The sequence below is a fragment of the Anabrus simplex genome, chromosome 2, assembly GCF_040414725.1.
Source record: "Anabrus simplex isolate iqAnaSimp1 chromosome 2, ASM4041472v1, whole genome shotgun sequence".
NCBI lineage: Eukaryota > Metazoa > Arthropoda > Insecta > Orthoptera > Tettigoniidae > Anabrus > Anabrus simplex.
In genome coordinates this window covers 1,031,794,044-1,031,816,604 of record NC_090266.1, presented here as the reverse complement: position 1 = coordinate 1,031,816,604, position 22,561 = coordinate 1,031,794,044, and the positions used below count along the sequence as shown (strand labels likewise).

At 38.7% G+C, this 22,561-nt stretch overlaps 1 protein-coding gene across 3 annotated transcripts in view; it reads right to left on the bottom strand.

The window, feature by feature from the left end:
• Positions 1–22,561, bottom strand: part of LOC136864656 (GTP-binding nuclear protein Ran) — a 92,229-nt gene that overhangs the window by 4,020 nt on the left and 65,648 nt on the right. For all 3 annotated transcript variants that reach the window (XM_067141941.2, XM_067141940.2, XM_067141942.2), the window contains exon 4: positions 59–229. In XM_067141941.2, the coding sequence (XP_066998042.1) occupies positions 59–229 (171 nt within the window). The remainder of the gene's footprint in view (positions 1–58; positions 230–22,561) is intronic.

Genomic DNA, 22,561 nt, shown 5'->3' with positions numbered 1-22,561 from the left:
TTTTCATAATTTTATATTTATCTTTAAAAGAAATTCTACAGATTCCACAATATCTCACCTTTAGGTCATTCTCTATCTGCAGCTGCCAATTGGGATCCATTGTTACCTCAGGTGGCACAAGAGCTGGCATAGCAACAAATTCTAGGTTCGGGTCACCAATGAGTTTCCTTGCCAGCCACAGGAAAGGTTTTTCAAAATTGTAGTTACTCTTGGCACTGATATCATAGTACTGGAAATATATATTATCAACATTACAGGCTATGACCATCAATACTGACAATTATGCAGTATTCTTTAGAAAAATCAAGAACTAACAAAGCTGTAGAATGTAACTCAAATGAAAGATTAAGAGTATACCAAAAATAAATAAAAAATAACTTGTTGACATTATGTCCCACCAACTAATCTCACAGTTTCAGACACACTGTGGTGGCAGAACTTCTCACCAGTGTTCTTACATACCAGTATACCTAATAATACATGGCTGGCATATCTAAGCACTTACACTGATAAATACAGGAGACCGATTGTTATTACTGCAGAATCAGATATAGCATCGAGGTAGATTCCTGACCTCTACTGGACCAATGTATTATTTCTTTGGATCTGCCTTGCCATTACTTGGCAAATACAATGCTTATACAGTAAAACCTCGTTAATTCGAAGTCGTTGGGACTCAAAAAACGGACTTCGAATTACGTGATTTCGAATTAACCGCCAATTCGCAATTCAGAAGTACCAACCCTTGCCGCGTTACGAAATATTCTAAGGCCCGTTGCTGCATGCAGTTAACCTTGATTCACAGTTTATACCTTTCAAATGCCATGAAAAAAGAAATATTTCCAAAATTTATCCAAAAATGTGCATTTACAGTATTCAAATAATGCACTTGCATATCTCACTGGAAAATATAACCTCACGCAACGAAGGAAAGAAAAAAAAAAGCACGATTCAAAGACGACGAGAAATCTATGCTGGCTCCCATGTGCAAGTGCTTTTTTCATTGGAGTACTATACTGTATGCATTTTAGATGCCTTGTATGTACACAGAAAGTACCCGATGCCCTTAAAATCAAACTTTCCTATGACTCTATCCTTGTACGATTTCCCGCGATGGCACTTCTCTCGTACTTAAGAAATGTAAACACTTGCCGCATCACAAAGTATTCTAAGACCCATTAATACATGCAATCACCTCGATTCACAGTTTAAACCTTTCAAATGCCATGGAAAAACTATTTCCGAAACGTATCCAACAAGGTGCATTTACAATGTTCAAATAATGCACTTGGATAAATCACTGACGACATAACCTCACGCAACGAAAGAAAAAAAAACACAATTCAAAGACGAGGATAAATTATGCTGGTTCCCTTGTGCAAATGCATTATTTTTTGGATTTCTATACTGTTTGCATTTTTAGATGCTTTGTACTGGCATGGAAAGTGCCCGACGCCCTTAAAACATTGTAGCTTATCGAACTTTTCTATGACGAGGGGATAAAGTTTCTCGCTTCCATGTGCATTGCAATTGCAACGCACTACAATGACACCCATCCCCCATCCTTGTACGATTCTCCGGCTGGCACTTTCTCCTTTAAAACCATAAGACCGTTTGGGCTCGCATTAAAATAAAGCAATGCAGCTTCGTTCGGTGCCTACGAATTATTATATGAGCCACGCTTTCTCGTCAACTGTCGGCATCGCCAGTGTTCGCGCATTCTGTTTTCCCGCACACTGCCTGTTGCGCGATATTACGGCGTTCCTTAAAAGGTTGAATACAAAAGAATTCAGATTTCATTCAGCTTGGCAATCATGAAGCGCACTGTAGACCCACCGAAGTGAGTGTATAAAAAAGTGTATAAGTGCGGAAAGCTACCCCTCCACGTTCCGGAACACGCGTTCTATTATGACGCGGATAAATTTTGAGTTGAAATTACTCTGTAACACACTATTGTTTTAAAATGTAAAGGCAGTTTCGAATTAAAAGTCTGAATTTCGGTAATGGGGCTGACATTGTACTTCGAATTATGAATTATCCGTATTTCGAATTAAACAATTTAAATAACATGCAAAACTGTATCTCATGTTTCCGGGAACGAGAGCTTCTTCGAATTACGTGGGATTTTGAATTAACCGATTTCGAATTATCGAGGTTCTACTGTATATGGTCTATACTAACACATGAGTACATGTTTTGAGAATATAAATTCTCATCTTCAGCTCATAATTTAAAACCGCTTAGCATTTCTGACCTATAAGAATAATAGCATTCCTATCTACTTAAAATTATCTAAAAACTATAACCTAGGAATTCCGAACATAATTGAACTCCATAATGTGTCTAAAATCTTTAAATTAAAATTGCCAATATAAAAATCACATGTGAACTAGCTCACTGTGTGAATTAGTGCATTGCATGTGTGATTTACTAAAACTGCATTCCCCTTCAACTACCACATTAAAAATCAATATTCCCCGTTTATGGTCCGTCGAACGAAGGCAGCCACGTAGTAAAGTCCAGTTCCGCTGGCGAGTGTGACCAGAAAAACCTATTTGCGCTCGACAGTCCGAGCGAATGACCCTATTCGGTCCAAGTGATTCATATTCGCAGTCACGAGATTCGCTGAACATGGAACATGAGTCCAAAGACAAAGCAAAACCTGAGAGGAAGCAATAGATTACTTAAGAAAGGATGAAGAGCAAAGTGTGGGAATATTTCTTATTAGTAACTAATGGCCAACATGCAGAATATGTGCCATGTAAATTTTGTGCTAACTTACTGACGATTGCATCTACTACCTCACACATGAAAGCATGCATGTGTAATGTGAGACAATACACTGCATCCACCAAATACAGTACCACATATCTAACAAAACATTTACACAAAAGTGCGTCTAAATGCGTGGAAAGAATCTCCGCCCCTTTAGAGTTTTTTTTTTTCGGGAATAGGTTCCTACATCTATGTCAGAAACAAGGTAATGATGGCGCAGACTATGGACAAATAAACATTGCCGGTATTCTTGCAACAATTTGTTTATTAAAATATCACCATTCTGATGACAATCCCCTTGCATGGTGCAGAAATAACAGTGCAGATTATCCAAGACTTGCTCTGCTCTCAAAGAAAATAGTGTCTATTTCAGCCTCCAATACAGCAATTGAAAGAAATTTCAGTTCAGCTGGTAATGTCATTAGTGACAAAAAGAGTTTGCTTAACCAAGATACAATAAATGATGCTCTCATGATTCAATCTGTACTAAAACAGAATAATGATGAAATGTTTGTGACGATGTGAAAGACAGTGCAAGTTAATGTTCCGTGTCTACTTATGTGACAAGTTGATCTCACAGTGTTTATAGCAAGGTTATAATTACATTACTTCAATGCATACTTCGTTGAAATATTTGCATAGTGTCCAATAGTTTACAGTCAGCCACTCTGCTTTCCTTGCTCCTTATAAATTTGTTTGCCGTAACTTGGTTGATACGGTCTAAGACCATCAGCCACCTGACCACAGATTACATGGTGCTAGCCTACCATTTCAAGGTGAACCATGACTTTCGAATCTGGGTTATATGCAGACCTCTATACCACACCACTTTTCTCTTGATGCACCTCAAAGTTGTTCCTTAAGTGTTAAAAGGAGGAATAATGTTCCCTTACTAGCAAAATGAAGAAATACACTGAAAATAACTGAAGAAGACTATGTAGTCATAAATATACTTAGTATACTTTATTCTCATGAACAACCTCCTTATGGGGGAAGTATTTATTCTCTGAATAAATTTATATATATATATTCAAAGTAGGGTTCCAGAAGTAGCAATGCACGTAAGAATGAAAGGAGAGGGAAAAACTGTAAACTGCCGAATGTGGTGCACGCCAACAAACAAGAATAGGCAATAATACAGAAGACGAGTGTTCATACAAGGGGTTTCTACAGAAAAGTGAATTGCTGCTGATCAGTAGTGCAAGTCTCACAGGTAAGACAGATAAATGATGATTTAGTGGGAATAATATTTAAAGCTAATAATATCAAATTTCACTGTGTAGTAGCAGTTAGCAACATAATGGCACCTGGAAACTTTCCTGAACATCTGACAACAGTATTGAACACCAACACAAGGACGAACATACATATAACCTTCATGAGAATGCACTACAGTGAAACATCATTAAGACATTTGTGTAAGGTAGAAGGAAAAAGAACGTGTTATGCGAAACAACGTACTAATGAATATATGAAGAAAAACTATCCAACAAGGATATGGAAACCGATATGAGGGCATTGTACGTCGTATATCCGTGGGTACAGTGAAAACTATAGGTCTATCTACCATTTCTAAAGATTAGAGGAAAGTGTTAAAAGGTGTGAAAAACACTAGAACAAATATGAAAACCTTTTCTGCTGGGGATTATAAAATACGGGTAGGCCTACACTGAGAGATGTGAAAACACCAGTCAACATGCGTACAGGAGCAAACAAAAACATTCCAGTATTATTGCAGATACTCATCCTAAAACAAATTTTAATAGCAGCCTTTTATTTCGGAGCAGTGGGTTATTAAACATTTTCTGATCACACTCTTAGATGATAAATTAGAGGTTACACTCGACCTTGCGCAACTGCGAGGAATGACTTTGGCTGCCACTTTGAATCAAAACTTCGACCAACTTGAGTGATTGAGTCGAAACTCTAAGGAGCGAGTTCCAAAATTCGCGACTTCTGCGCGCTTATGCCAGTCCACTTTGACAGATTTTAATTTTGTCTTCATTATTAAGGAATTTTGCAACATTTTACATGTCCATAATTAGGACATCACAAGACAAATATGCATCACGCTAGTCAATTTCACACGATTATGTTCCTAGTCCAGATATAAGTTACTGTACGACACGAGAAATATTTGCTACACTTCACTGTAAGTTAGTAACACAAAATACATTTCTACCTTCTGAATGGAATGTGAAATACAAGCACAAACAGGCTCGCTCTGCTATTCAGCCATCTCGCTGCTAGCCAACAAGAAAAACTGAACATTCCTGGGGCTAACGGCTTGCTCACCAAAAATGCAACTTATCCTTTGAAGTTCAGCAAGGCCTTTTCGCATAATCATGCAACTGTAGAGACTGCTCCGACTAATTGGAAATTGCGTTTCTTTCAGAAGGGATAAAAAATACAGTATCATTTTCAGGTCTAGAAAGAATGATCGTATTAAACCGTAATCTAATCAATATAAGAAAATATTTCCACCTAGTTGATATATTTCTTTTATTTAACCTAAGGCTACTTATAAAAACATTAATAACAGGACATGTTTCGATTGCTTTGCGATCATCATCAGCTGCATACACAAAAGCTTAGATAAAACAGCATTAAGCAATCACATGGGTAAATCTTTGTTGACTTTACCCCAACAGTAAGCAAAAACATAGCATTTCTTAAAAAATGTCTAAAAAACAACTTAATACCTAAATTTCTAAAAGGGATTCAAAAGAAAAAATTACACTCAGAATTTCAATCAGCAACACAGAAAATGGTTAACCAAACTTGGTTAAAAAGGGAGATAATATTCCAGTACAAAAAAAAAATTTCTCAATCATGAATTATACACAGCACACCTCAAAGCTTCAGCCACGCTTTTACCGTTAGAATGGGATTCCTTCCTTAAACATAGCAGTCGCACTAAAAAAGAAACTAGAGAACCTGAAAGAGGATAATCCGAAAAAGGGAAATAAGTTACAGTTTAAACCAACCTCTGATCAAAACAGATACCCATCTCCAGTCGAAAATTTATCAGAAACAGTTTTTACAGATAAAGAATTGCAAATATTACATAAAGGCCCTAATTACAATTGGCACAGCTCCAACAAAAGTAAGGAGCTGACCCTTACTTTAGCAGAAACCAAAGCAGCCATACAGATTCTTCCAGCTGAACAACTCTAAATATGAAGCGAAGAAAAAAATCCCCTTCCCTAATAAACAGATTTAAGAAAAATAATGATAACACTACGATAAACAATGAACTACAATGCAAAATCAGGCGAAGTGATGTAGTCGTAACTAAAAAGTGGATAAGGGAGGAACTATATTCATTTTAAACAAAAACGATTATATTGAGAAAACAGAAACCTTTTTCAACAATAGTAAGTTCAAGGTCTTAGATAAAGATCCCACCTCACAGATTCAAAGAAATTTGAAAGGAATACTCAAACTATTTTCCTCCTAAGTGAGCAGGAATCACAAAAGCTGGTAAATATGAACCCAGGACTCCCTACGGCGAGAGCCATGCCCAAGTTGCATAAAAAAGATATACCTATTAGACCAGTAATCAATTTCTGTAAGAGCCCCACATATAAAACATCACAATACATTCATAAGTTTTTACCACAAAACCATGTTTTTTTCATTCTAACACTGCCGTAAAAAATTCTAGTGACTTGTGCACGATGATTAAGGATTCTAAACTCAAACCGTGTCATGCTACTTGTTCATTTGATAAAAAAGACATATATACTAATATCCCCAGAGAGAAGACTTAAGATCATAAAAACTAATTTATTAGAACACAAATGGATTAGTATACCCGAAAGAGAAGAGTTCATGACAATCCGTAAATTCGTACTTAACAAGATAGCCTCCCCACGGGGGCACCAGCCTCAGGCATATTAGCCAATATTTATATCTGGATCATTTGGAACATTCTCGAATTGTAGACTACATTAAAGGACTTGATTTGTGGGTACGCTATGTAGATGATACATATGCTATAATTAATGAAGATCTCAATGATAGTCCTAGTATTTTGAATGTCCTGACCACCTTAGATCAGGGATGGCGAACCTTTTCCAACTAGTGTGCCATTTTAAGTCTGGTGTATTATTCTCAACTGTTGACTGTGCCACTTGTTATTTTCCTTTAAGGAATGCCCTACCTCCCCCCCCCCGGCGACTTCCTTTCCGAATTCCTAATTATGTTTCATAATATGCTATTTATTTATTAGATATATATCTTGTAAACACATTTAACTGTACGTTCCGTGCTCGTATTTTGCAAATACTGCAAAAATATATTTTCAATATTGTAAGTTTCGAATATACATATTATTCGTAAATAAATAATAAGCACCAGTTGTAACACAGTTCGTCATTAAATATTACTACCGGACGAGTTGGGGCGCAGCTGTCAGTTTGCATTCGGGAGATAGTGGGTTCGAGCCCCACCATCGGCAGCCCCGAAGATTGTTTTCCGTTGTTTCCCATTTTCACACCAGGTAAATGCTGGGGCTGTATCTCAGTTAAGGCCACGGTGGTTTCCTTCCCACCCGCAAGCCTTTCCTATCCCATCGTCGCCATAAGACCGATCTCTGTCGGTGTGACGTAAAACAAATTGTAAGAAGATAAATATTATTAGCTATAAAAATCAAAAACACTAATACTGCCAATGGACTTCACTTCCTCCATTAGCTTCATTATCATTCCATGTTGTAGTTCGTATGCTCAACAATTTAATTTCTACCTCATCACATTTCCGCAAGTAAATCAGAAGAAAACAGCTATCCTTCCTTGTAAGGTCACATCTAGCTGTAACTGCATGCATCTGGGAGTTATCTAACTTAGCTTTCAATTGCTCCAAAACTTCTTCACTCATTCTTATTACAGCAGTTCTGCTGGCTGGCATTCATTTCACTCTGTTAATTATTTGTAGGTTGTTAGGGAAGTTTTCAAATAATGTGTCGGACATCAATAAGGAAGTTTATTTCAAGAACTCACCGTCAGAAAGCGGTTTTCTATGCATGCTGTACTATGCAGTGAGACACATGGAAACAGCTGCACTGGTATTATTCCTTGGCCGTAAAGATTAAAAAAGAACTAGTTTGTTTTGTGTAATGTTCAATATTTTGTGACACGAACTCTCTCTTCCTTCTTCATTTGGCATGGAACAAACATATGAATGATTAGTCTCGAAATGTCGCTTTACATTAAATGTGAGGGACACAATATTGTTTTCAAACACAGCCAGAGGTGCCAACCTTTGAAGTGGATTATCAGTAATCGCCCTCCGCCCCCGAGAAGAATTTCGAGTCAAGTCCAAAGCATGCTCCTTCCTTGTCGATAATGACACCCCCTTTGCCCTTCCTTCTAGCAATCTATTCGAAAGTATACCATATTACACAATAACATTTGCACACAACCTGTCAGTTCTGTGATAAAACATGAATTGTAGCTTGTTTCTCACGCAGCAGCTGCTTTTCAGTGTAGTTTTTCTTGAAGCATCCTTCCCACTGTGATGGCATTTTCGTCCTCTGAATCATAAGCGATTCCAGTGCTAATGTGCTTAATGTAGGCCTTACTTCTTTTCAGGTACACTTAACACAGCAAATACGACATTACTGAAGGATTTATAGTGGAGAAGGGCAGCGCCTGAGCTCCTTCATTCACAATGAATTTTACAGCGCTTGTGGGTAGCAAAGGAAGTCACGATCGAATAAGTATCGTTGCCAACTCACAAGCATTGAAACGAGGACGATTTAGGAGAAAGACTCGAAAGTATTGAAAATTTTTCCTTTTATTTTTACCGTTCAAAATTATTTTTTCGTGATGTCTGCTTTTCCGTAATAATTTCCCCTTTGACCGTAATTCCGTAATCGTGAGGTGAAATCCGTAATTATTACGGACAATCCGTAATAGTTGGCACCTCTGCACAGCCAACACATCTTTCTATCAGTCCGAAATCCCTTGTCCACTGTTCTTGAAAAATCCGGTCACTACCTCTGTTAAGTTTCTGTTCTTTTTGTTGCGAGGTCAGTGTACAAAACCATCAGAGAACGACACTTATCTCGCTTGACTTTCGGACCTATCAGTGTAGCGGCGTTGCCATACTGCACGTCCGGATGGAACTAGTATAGAGATTTTCGATATTTATTTCCAACTCCTGAAACAACATAAGATATGCATGGTCTGTAGTACAAGACGTAAACATTATTATGTTGATGATGCGTGCCACCGAAATCGTGATCGCGTGTCACTCAGCAACACGCGTGGCATAGGTTTGCTATCCCTGCTTTAGATCCTAATATACAGTTTACTATTGAAGAGAAAAACTGTTCGATCAACTTTTTATACGTTACAACAACTAGAAAAGGGAACCAATTTTACTTTGGAATACATAAGAAGCCTACCTTTACTCCAACCACGATTCATAATAACACTAAATCCCAACTCAGAGAAAACAATCTGTGTATTATAGCTTTATTAATAGGGCATTTGAAATTCCGTTAACCAACAAAGAAAGAACTTGCTTTCACCCGACAACAGGCCTCTATTAATGGCTTTAGTCTTAAAACTATTAACGGGTTAATTACTAAACGGAAATGTAAACAACAAATTTAATAAAACAGTCAGAGCAAACAAAAAAGTACCCGAGGTTCACCTACAACAATCCTAACATTTATGCAATTACAAATTTATTTAAGAAATATGACATCAAGGTAGCGTTTTCAACAAACAATAACACTAGGCACAGGTTTTTGAACCACAACAGGGTTAATAAGAACACAAGAATGTTTCCAGGATTCAGGAATTTATAAGTTGATTTGCAACCAGTGCAAGGCCACACGTCGGGCAATCCAGATGGAACTTTGCAATAAGGTATCAAGAACACGTCAATGCGGAAAAACATAGGTTTTCTGCAATGGGAGTACATATGAAAGAGACTGGTGATAAATTTACAGATATCAAACAAGACCTTGTAATTATTAACAGACTAAATAAAGGAAGACTGATGAATAGTTTAGAAAATATTCACATTTTTCTGGATAAGTTCATTAATAAAGACAAGAACTTACATGAGACGAATGAACAAAGAAACCCCTTATACGAACATACTGAGATACATGAAATTAGGTAGGAATCAAACAAGCCCAGCAATTTTAACAACCAAGCACGAGAGAGCTACGTCACAGACAGAAGCCACCTCCTCGTGTGAAACAACAAATGACGACACGTCCTCGCTTCCCCTCTCCCCTCCCAATCAAGCCAGCATACAGACCACATCACACAGCTATTACACAAGGTCGAAAACAGTGGAATTCAACCTACACCCGTAATTGCGGGAAGTAAAGGAAGTGAATTGGACAGGGGTAAGTTCAAAACTTCTCAATTTCCATTATTCTAAACAATTTGCTTAGACAACACTTCCCCAGGCGATTTTAACTAATAGACACATACCTCTTTCTGCTGGTTACAGATCGTACAACAAGCTATCCAACCTGATATGTTTATGAAAACAATTTTTAATTCAACTAACAGCGGATACACCCTTTCCACTTAGAAAAGGATCAGCCTTTATAGTACAGCACAAAGTGCCGAGGAAGAAAACTAGAGGTCAAGTAAAGAAGCACACTTCAGCAAAAAACATTTCTTCAGGATCACAACACCAACATTTTTTAGTTTTTTAAACAAGTGATTGTATCAAGCCTTCGGGACCAAAATGATACCAAAGACATTTTAGCTCATAGATAATATTTTAAATTCATTTTAAGTTTAACGTCCTTGTAACACCACCCCCCCCCCCCCCCTTCCCTGCACACTGCCTTCCCCCACTCCAACCCATACGTCCTTTACTAACATTAGTTTTTTTAAAGTCGTCAAAGATTTACCTATGTGATTGCTTAATGCTATTTTATCTAAGCTTTTGTGTATGCAGCTGATGATTATCGCAAAGCGATCGCAACATGTCCTGCTATAATTAATGCTTTTATAAGTAGCCAAAGGCTAAATAAAAGAAAGGTATCGATTAGGAGGAAATATTTTCTTATATTGATTAGATTACATTATCAATACGGCAATGAAGTGGATAGTTTGTAATTAAACGGTAATAGCGAAAATTCGTGACGAGATAAGTTTTTATATAGATTTAAAACGATGAGAATCGGGACTTCGAATTTACAACATGCTAAGAGGGAAAATGTGTTAATGAGGAATGCACTAACGAGGTTTCACTGTATATGTAGTTTGAGTCATAGTCATGGCAACTTTCCCCCCTCCCCTCACGAACAGGAGACAACACAGAAAATCTAAGATGTGCATCTGGAAACGTACAGTATGTACTTGCGTATGATGCCACTAGATGGTGTATGTAAACAACAGTGTGGGTCTACGCATGCCCCCAAATTCAGTGTGTGAGAGAGAGTCACAAAATGGAAGTCAACAAGCAGGAGCAATGATCGTATATTAAAATAGCAGTTCACCGCAGCAGAAATGCACGCCAATGCCATGCAGAGCTGCAGGGAAGCATTAGGTGTGCATACCATGCCCTATAGAACAGTGGCGTCCAGATCTTATGGACAACGCCGTACTCCTCCACGATAATGCGACAGCTCACACAGCAGGCATCGTTCAGCGTCGCTTACAATAGTGGGGATGGGAGGTTCTTCCACACCCGCCTTATTCACCTGATCTGAGCCAATGCGACTATGATCTAATCCCCGAAGTCAAGAAGACATTATGTGGACAACGGTTTGCTAACAAAGAGTACATCGTACCAGCATTTCGGAGAGAGGTGTCGCACGTTAGCGATACACATCCAGTGAATGGTATTCGGCACCTGCCCCACCGCTGGCAACGCAGTGTAAACCTTGGGTGATTATTTTGAAAGTCTGTAACCAGTGGAGACCTGTCATGTGTATTTGCTGTCTATACCATAATAAAACAATGTTTACAAATGGCCTGTGTTCTGTCACTTTCCTACGAGGATCTCCTGCAGTCAGAATTTGTCTTCGGACACTGTGCATAAGTACATGAGCTATATTTCCAAATGCATATCTTAGATTTTCTGTGTTGTCTCCTGTTCACGAGAAAAAAAAAAAAGTTGCCATGACTTATGACTTGACTCTCGTATTACTAACTCCTAACAAGGAAATTATTAGATCTGAAAGAAAAAATATAGAGGAAAGGGAAGTTTATAAAGACATACATGCCCCAATGTACTTGGGGACAAAACATGATGAACTATCCTAAAATAACTGCTCTTCAGTGGCAGCCCGGGGTCTGCTAGGGGCTTGTAGGATTTTCTAAATCTATTGAAGCCCGAGTTGTCTAATCGTCTACTGCACTCGAAAAGAAGAAAGGGTAAGAACTAAAGAGATTGTGGAAGAAAGTGGTTTAGTAACTTCTTCACACTAAACAAGGAAAACTTAGAACTTGTTAGCTCTGCACAGTTCCGAGTGTGATTGACTACTAGCTTCGGGCCTGCTTCCAGGAACCGAGGCATTTATGTTTTGTCCCGAAGTATACAAAATTGGGGCGGACTACTGCATGGGAATCTGCATCCATTTTTGTAAACCTCATTCCACACTAATGGGTTTTTGCAACAAAATATTCATTTTACTGTTTAGCAGGTTTTTACTGCCCTGTCAAATAAAAGATTTAGTGACATACAAGATTTAAAGCAATATTTCACATGCAGCAACACAGTTTCTGTCTTTATTATTTGTTATTTGCTGAGCTAATATGGGCATGAATACCCATTAATGCAACTGAAAAATACATGGAATCATATATAAAACACCACGAGATCACTTTTGTGGCTGTACGCCCTTCCTGACTCAAAACCTACGTAAACGGATGTATTCACTATTTCTGTGGTCGTTGGTGGCGTGGTGTGTTGTTTCTTCACCTTCATGAGACAAAGCAAATCAGTGTATCATGGGCTTGCTGGAGTTTTTTTTAAAAACAATTTGCTTTATGTCACAGATATAATGGCGATGTGGGATAGGAAAAAGCTGGGAGCGGGAAGGAAATGTCCGTGTCCTTAAGGTATAGCCCCAACATTTGCCTGGTGTGAAAATGGGAAACCATGGTAAAATTTCTTCGTGGCTACCAACAGTGGGGTCTGAACTATCTCCCAAACCATGCAGCAGAGACATTTTTTTTGACCAAGTTAATGGTTTCATGGACACAGTCAGTGAAGGTACAGCCTACAGATTGCAACAACTGACTAATTTGATTGCTTGGAAAGCAATTAATGCTGCTTTTGTGAATCTCACCAAGTCAGTAATTTAGCGAATAGAAATTACTGTAAAGAAATTTCTAATAACTCCGCATTTTTTCATAGTTTCTCTACAGTCGGACATAAAAGCATCATTTGGAAGAACAAATGTGGAAAGCACTGCAAATTGGGAAATTGGCAGCAACACTTCAGGAAACCAGAAGGGGAGCAATCAACTAATCAGCTGAAAGGTAGAAAATACTGGCATGTGTGTTGAATGTGATAATATAACATTCTCATTCATAACCATACTACAAAATAATTTTAAGAAAATGTAGGAAAGTTATATTTTTCTTGATGTACATACAACATACCACACTACCAACCACCACAAAAGTAGTGACTACATCCCTTCACATAGGGTTAGCATCAGGAACAGCATCCGGCCTAAAAACTGGGCCAAATACAGAATTCAAATGAGGAGTGTTTGTTCAAAAGGGGCTATTTCCACTTACAAAAATTAAATGTGTGTTTCGTTCATAGGCATTACAATAGTTCAATATAATCGATTGCCATGAGTAATCCAGACCAGAACGATGTAGTTTCTTAAAAGTTGTGCCTAACCAGAGCATGGGTACATTCCATGTGCCTTTTATATTACGCTCCTTGCGCTTTTCCCACAACTTTCTTAAGGTAGAATCAGAACCTTTTTAACAGACACTCTTCAAATGTTCTCTCTGAACGAACTTAAGAAATTTTGGCATGAGATCTTCTAATAAGCATTGTTTTAAGTTAAGGAAATTATTTTCTTTTTTGTTATAAATTCCTGATCGGCCGATACATATAAGTTTCATATTCAGTTCCGTATTGACAACTATACATATACAAAGAATGCAATAGTTCCACCTTTTCAATAAAATTACATTCAGTGAAATATCACAGGAAAGTAGTAGATTTCACATCTAGAGAATAGCAGATAATGTAAATTTAAATGATTTAATTAGTTAAGTGTTGACGTTATAGATCACCGTATGAAGATAAAATGCAGAGAAGCTGACACACTGATTATGTGCAGACTGGAGAGAATAAAGGTGAAGAGATAAATCTGTCTCGGCTCTGATGGCGAACAGTCTTGATGAATGCAGAGAATTTAAAAGCGGACAGGATAAGGGTGAAGTGATATGGACAGAGAGAGCATCACTGAACAGTGAATCCTACATTTCCATTTTGGAAATACGTAAGAGGTGAGCGCCTTGTAGTAGGCGACAAATTGGTTGCGAACTTTGACTGCAGCTCAGCTGAAGGAAATGAAAAAGCAAGAGTGCTCCCCGACTCTGGAAGTGCAAATTCGCAAAGAGCAAGGAAGGTGCAACGTAGTAACTGCAAGTAATGCAGTTCACTGTCGACTTTGCGCAAGTCCAGGGTGCAGAGGAGGAACAGAGGACAGAAGAAAGGAAATGACAGCCAGATGTAAAAGAGTAGAGGACTTTAATCCAAAACGGGTAAAGCAAGGGACAACAATACAAACAAGGAAATGCGAGTTCACCAGACGGCAGTATTTTAGTACTGGAGAACGCAAGAATAACAAGTACGACCAGCAACTTGACACAGGGTGTACATCTACACCGTTGTCCTGTTGCTTGATATAAGGTACGGGATGGCAAGATGAGATGATATACCTTTACAGTTGGATGCCCTTCCGGATGCGAACCTCAGTTCAGGAGCTACCTTGTAACAGTTCTGCACATATTAGAACAAGACGTGCCTATAACGTGTTACATAGCATACATTGAACCCATCCTCCACTAATGCCACGGGCCTTGCTGAGTTTTCAGGCGAAAGAGCCTTCATGACCTGAATTACAGTGGAAGCAAGATAAACTGTTGTAGAAACGCCATAATGTCCACCAAAATATGCAGCACGAGAATTTAAAGCACTAAACCTTAAGACAGCTGTTCTTGGTTATTCTTGTCTAAAGGCAGGAAACTGCAATATTGGCGTTATGAGTGTCACGATCACAGATGATTATCAATTACTGCGCTGAAACTTCTCAAATGGGCTAATTAACTTGCGATACATTCCGATATTGTTGTAATGTCATAACATTTAATTTATAGAAGGTTTCAAATGGACTAACATTAATTTTTTTTTCTGAAATATGTAGTGTTTCTCTCGTTTTACCGGTGTGTGTGTGTGTGTGTGTGTAAATCTTAGAAAATGGATCGAACACTTCAAAAAAAACTTAAGTGATAGCTGGAAACAGGATGTAAAAAAAGATGTAGATTTCGATGGAACAGGGATGCACCCTGCCTAATTTAGATGGGGAAATTTCAGTTTATGAAGGGGAAAGGGTGGAAGGGAAAATCAGGAGCAATTTCAGGTATCAACCATCATCAGGATTTCCTTCCAGCAAGCTGGGTAGGAACTTCGTGAATGACATGCCTCCACTGAATTCTGTCCTGGTATAGTTTTTCCTTCTCCACTGCATCCCATGTTATTCCTCTCGAGATCTTCATTAACCTGGTCTGTCCATCTCTTTCTAGGCCATCCAATAGGTCTTCCTCCAGGCACCTCCATCTCCAGATACTGGCATAGAGTTCGAGTTGGGTGCATTCGCTTCACACGACATAACCACTTTAATCTCGCAAAACCTATCCTTTCCTCCAGGGTCAAGTTCACCTGCAGGTCTCTTACATATAGATTCTCGACTGTCTCTCCTGGCATTTTGTAGCGCTGACCTAAGGAACTTCACTTCACATGCTTGCATTTGATTCATTTCTTATGACAGGCCTCCAGACTATACGTCATGATTGGCAGAAGATAGGTTTTATACATTGTCTTAGAGGGACTCCCTTGTCCCAGATTAGGTTTCCACTTTCTTTCAAAATTAATTGTTAAGTATTACTAACCTTAAAAGCATAGTTAAAACATTAAACAAGATCTTTGATAAAGCAATATTCCCAAAAACAGCGCAAGAAAGAATCATCTCCCCTGTACAAAAGAAACATGGTGAAAAATCAAAACCAAGTACAGTGGAACCTCGATTCTCCATTTTTGGCGTGACCACGAAAGAAAGAAAAAAAAAGCGTACAACACAGAAAAATTGAAACCCGGGAACAAATGAACCACCTAGAATTTGGCTAAACATCACAAAAAGTCACATGTATAATTATAACCTTACAAACACTCCTACACCAAACAAAACTACAGCCCCAATGGGCCTTTGCGTAAAAAGCGGCTGCTACTCAGCCTGAAGGCCTGCAGATTACAAGGTGACGCATGGAGGGTGTAACGAATCCTCTCTGCCATTATTACTGGCTCACTACACTAAGGTCACCGTCTCACCATTAGATAGCTCCTCAAAGGGAATCACATAGGCTGAGTGGACCTGAAACCAGCTCTCATATCCAGCTAAAAATGCCTAACCTCACCAGGAATCGAACCCGGACCTTCCCGGTGAGAGGCAGCCAAGCCCGACTGCGGGGCAGGCTTCAAACACCAATTCCCAATACACGACTTAAAAATCTACACACTTTCCATTCAGTTTTACCTGGGAAACTTGATCAGCCAAACTATTTGAAAAATATAATGCCAAGCCAAACAATAATCGACCACAAGTACGAGGGTAATCCCAAAAATAAGGTTTTTTTTTTTATAGATACAAAAGTCTGTTCGTGTGGCTGTTGGTTACAGTATTGTGAAGAGTGTTTCCTGCGCTCTTATATAAACATGCGCACGCCGCACTGAGGCTTTGCTTGGCAGCCGTTGAGAATGGAGCTCCCATTGGATGTTACCGCCAAATGCGAAGTGCGTGCAGTTATTAGGTTTTTGAACGCAAAAGGTACTGAACCAATTGAAGTCAATCGCCAATTGAGAACTGTATGGTGAGTCGTGCATGGATGTCAAAAATGTTCGTAAGGGGTGTCGAGAGTTTGCAGCCGGATGATAGGAAAAACTTAAAACGGTCCACCTTTTCAATACAAAAATGTTATATTTATTTATAACATGTATTTGGAACTAGTTTCGACGATCTACAGAATGGTGTGTTAATGAAGCTATGTAATATAGAGAGAAACTTTCAAAGGTGGTTAAATGAAGAAGTTATATCATGTTCAAGATCATGCTTCCACATCTCTGCACAGTATTTAAAATACAATTTACCATTGGTCTTTTATAGCTATTGTTGAGAGTTAAGGAGAATTTCCTGTTGTGTATGTTTATCAGGAACTCAAGGGAGACTTCATTAATTAATCGGAACATAGAAAGAATGATGAACTCTTCTCAGAAGAACTCTTAAGGTTTCACCTTACTTTTTCCTGCCTGCTGGCTCTTTAGAAGTGTGTGCGCGCGCGTTTTGTATTCAGGAATCATTCAAGGAAAATATTTTCGCACTGCAAGTTATGTGGTTAAGCTTATTTTTAATATGTATAACTTGCTTTCTCAACGATGCATGTGTTTCTACATTCATCCCTGTTTTTATCTCCTCGTAAGATGTGTGTTATTTAATGCAACACCTTGTATAAAAAACTGGGTTATATGAAGGAGTTATATCATGTTCAAAATCATGCTTTCCGTCTCTGCACAATATTTAAAATAAAAATTTTACCGTCGTGAGAGTGAAGGAGATTTTCCTGTTGTGTATGTTTATCAGGAACTCAAGGGAGACTTCATTAGTTAGTCGGAACATAGAAAAAATGATGAACTCTTCTCAGAAGAACTCTTAAGGTTTCACTTTACTTTGTCCTGCCTGCTGGCTCTTCAGAAATGTGTGCGCGTGTGTTTTTATATTCAGGAATCATTCAAGAAGAACACTTTCGCACTGCAAGATGTGTGGTTAAGGTTATTTTTAATATGTATAACTTTTGTTTTCTCAACGATTCATTTGTTTCTATATTCGTCCCTGTTTTTATCTCCTTGTAAGATGTGTATTGTTTAATGTAACGCCTTGTGTAATATAAATGCCTACATCTTGCCTATTTCCCACATTTTGGCTGATGATGACGCAAACACAGCGTCGAAACTAGTTCCAAGTGCAAATACACGTTATAAATAAATATAACATTTTTGTATTGAAAAGGTGGACCGTTTTAAGTTTTTCCTATCAACCTTTCTCAGTTCAATACGGACAAAAATGAAATTCCTAGGTTTAAAAGTTTGCAGCCGGTCAGACTGAAATTCACGACGAACAAAGGAGCGGGAGACCGTCAATTTGTGCCAAGAGAGTCGTGAAGGTTGAGCAGATCAGGCGTGAAGATTGGCGGATCACCCTGGATGATCTCTGCACTTTGGTTCCTTAGGTCTCCCGAAGCGCTGGTCACAGAATTTTAATGGAAAAGTTGAAATAACGGAAGGCGTGTGCAAGATGGGTGCCACACATGCTGACTGAAGATCCCATGCAGCAACGAGTTGATTCGTCCGCACATTTCTTCAACGCTTTGCAGCCGAACAGTACAACTTTTTGGACAAAACCTGGACGTTCCACTTTACACCTGAGACCAAGCAACAATCACGCCAGTGGAGGCATCCCTCATCACGAAAACCGCAGAAATTCAAGCAAACAGTCTCCCGGTAAAGTCATGACAACTGTGTTTTAGAATGGAAAAAGGACATTGTTGGTCAACTTTATACCCGCTGGGACCACCATTAACGCTGACAGGTACTCGAGACCCTGATAAACCTCAAGACAGGCAAGTCAGAACCAGAGAAGGGGAATGTTGAGCAGGGGCGTAAACATTGTCCAAGACAACACTCGCCCGCAAGTCGCCCGACAAACCGTTGCTCTCCTGCAACAGTTTCAGTGGAACATCACCCACCCACCCTATAGTACCGACTTGGCACCCAGTGACTATCGCTTGTTCCCTAAGTTGAAAGAACATTGGCTGGAAAGCAATTCAGCACCGACGAGGTTCACAACTTCCCGAACTGCATGGCAGCAAGATGGTATGACATGGGCATACAAAAACTGTCACAGCGTCTACAAAAATATATCGACCGAAATGGCGATTATGTACAAAAATAGCTAAATGTTTAAGCTGTAAAATTATGTGAACCATTGTAGAAATAAAAAAGTGTAGGTATTAATAAAAAAAAATAGACCTAATTTTTGTGATTACCTTCATAGCTTTTTAATTCTCTAATCTAATAAAATAAAATAAACCACATTAGAAAAAAAAACTTGATCTTCCATTGTAATTTGGTCACCAGTATACTATTCGTAGTCAGTTTCTAAAAATCTTGTACCGTGTAAATTGGGCCTCACTGAAGCACAATGCAGCCAGTTGCTGTTATTGAGTTTTAAAGATTATGTTGAACTCGAGAATAGCGTTTTGAATTTACCGATTCTCAAAAGTTCTCGTATGCATTATATTCGATTCTGCCCATCACTAATCACATTGAAGGAGAAAAAATATCATTAAAACTTCAGGAATTACGCTTATTCGTGACCTTGAGCTCGGCTGGAAAATCACGCTCGCTGTACAAGTCGGTATGAGTGGGATATGTTACAAACTTTTTAAATGTAACATGCGCAAATAAAACTGTGGTTTTCATAACATTTTAATACAAAAACGTAAAATTACCATCTTACATTAGGACCAAAACAGTAAAAGGCAATCCCGAAACCTCCCATGGCTTTATGTATGTAAGGTGTATCATCTGTTCGGGCCTCAACATAATTGTATACGATAACATTAAAATGAGCCTTTGCTGGCAAGATGTAATGTTTACAGTATGCTATGTCTTCTGGTAAGGGCCAGAGCATTTTGTTTCTTTCGCTGACCTGTCTGTCTCAGTCTCATTCTTGGATCTGACAACATGAAAGTGACAGAGGTATGAACAATGCTAGTAATATCATTCCTTATGCAGCCAGTTGCTGTTATGAATGGTGTGAAGATATCACCCATACGGCCGGTTGGTGCATGCATTTCAGTGGGCTTGACAGACTGATATGCAATAGCAACATCTGGGTTGGTGAGGAAAGCAACAGGAAACTACTTCACTCCTGATTTCCCTAGTATGCCTCTTCAGTGATGCCTAGGCTGTCCATGATAGCTCTTGGTGGAGCTCTGGAGGATCCAACCAGCCTTCGGGTACATACAATATTAAAATACTGAATGAGTGTTAAGGAGCAATTTCGATTCCTGCCTGAAAGCCGAGTGTCTATACAGTGCCCTGAGGGAAGCGCCGAAAACCTGTTCGGCGATACAATAAAAAAAAGTAAATCATCTAACCCTGGAGATAATGTAGACATTTTACAAGTACGCACATTTAAAGAAACTCGTTCAGTCTTCAAGTAGAGCTATTGAAATGCCCTCTGTCTCCTTCCAATTATTGTGGCCACTCTCTGCTTTATGATTTCCGAGGATTCTGTAAACAACACTACCCGAATGTGATCCTGATGTGATCCCTTATGCAAGTTCACCGCCGATCACTTCCAGTATGGTAAGTACATGCTCTAAGTATCGCAATGATGGGGCATTAAAATCAAGATCCACAGGTATGTAGTAACCGTCCATTCATGAGATACAGCTTCTTGAAAATAGCTTGATCGAGGATTTAACCTTTATGGGACTAAAATTTCTGGACGGTTGACCCAGGAAATTGTTTTTTCAAGGAACGGACAATGTGAGATTTTTACAACGTGATTTAATTAGGATGCTCAAGGGACCAAGTAATCTGAATGAATAATCCATGAAAATGTCGATTCCGGGAACGTATAATCAAGGTTCTACTGGAACTATAGTGCCATAATGCTAGATTCATTAAGCAAAATATATACAGGGATACTGGCAAATTGACTAATGAGTTGGGCAGAGGGGCACTCAATCCTGTCACTACTCCAATCACGATTCAGAAATGTTATGAGGACAACTGGCGTGATTGTTGTTTGGTCTCAGGTGTAAAGTGGAACGCCCAGGTTTCATCACCCGTGACATTTGAGTACAAAAAGCTGTCCAGTTCAGCTTGAAGAAGTGTGCGGGAAAAATCAACTCTGCCGCATGTGATCTTCAGTCAGCATGCGTGACACCAATCTTTTGCACACCTTCCGGTATTTCAACTTTTCCATTAAAAGTCTGTGAGCGGCACTTCAGGAAACCTCAGGAACCGAAGTGCAGAGATCATCCAGGGTGATCCGCCGATCTTCACGCGCGATTTGCTCAACCTTCACGACTGTTTCAACAAATTGTTGCGTAGATTCAATCACAACATATATTTCAAACAGTACTAGTTTCGACTCCCATCTGCGTCATCAGCTGATGGAAGTTTGTAGAAAAATTGACAATTGTATAATGTTTATCAACGTCAAAATGATCATAATTTAAAACCATATTAACATTATGAAACTGTGTTAAAAATATACTGTCTCTAAGTTCATATTTTCTATAAGTCCCAGACTTGCGAGTCTTATGCCATAAACTGATAAAAACATATGCAAACCGGTATGCTCACTTATGATATAAAGTGGATTTAAAAGAACAAATTAAAGCAGAATAGTTTTGAGTCACTATGTGCTTAATTTATCAAACTTCTTAAAACTTGACGTAGTATCGTAGTAGAAACAATTCAACAAGAAGTACAGTGTCGTTTTAATGGAGCAATCCCAATGAGGTGGAAACGAGCAATAAGTCCTCTGAGATGTTATCAAGAACAACGTTCCCAAGGGACTGGTTCACTGTTTCCAATTGTACACCCTGCAGCATTATATTATCTTTACTTCTCTGTCTATTAACACACATTGCAGCAGTTTTTTTTTTTTTTAAGCACTTTCAGTCCATATTTTTTCAGATTATCATTCCAGACGTTCAGCCGTTTCTGGACTTCCATCTCGCTATTTCCCCAGGTAACTATATCATCTGCAAAAGCTGAAGATCCAGGTTGGTGTTCTACTTCACTTCTTTTATGATTTCATACATGATGGTGATGAATTAATGGTGAAAACGCACTGCCTTGTTGCACTCCTCTAGACGTCTGGAACCAATCTGAATATCCATTTCCTGCTTTAACACAGCTGTGGCAGTCAAAGCATTTTTATTCTCTGAATGAGAATCTGAAATACACAAGAGTTCAATATTTATATCCCCCTTAATCTATTCATTCTGCTGATATATTTCTCTACTCATACTGAAGGGAATGTTTTGAAAGATGAAATTATTCAGAATTGACAGAATGATTGAGCAGAACATGTTTATTGCAATGCTGCTGCTTTAGCTTCCGCTGTATTGAACTCCAGTCAATCACAGTGTCTGACAAATTCACACAGGGTTATCCGATGATTTACTTGTACAGCAGCAAGAATATTTATAGCATTTTCATCCTTCAATTTCCATTTTACCCTCAAGCAATTCTTATACCTTACACTTCTATACTTATGTAGCCGTGTTTCCAGTAGTTTCAATTTCATATGCAACGTATTTGACACTGCCACTGCACCTAGTACTAATGTTTGCGCAGAACTAGAATGGAACTGACAGTGCTTCAACATGTGTTCTCCAGCTGTAATGGGAATGGAGTGGGAAGAAAGTATTAGCAGGTTGTCATCACTAGGGCTAGGATTTTTATGACAAAA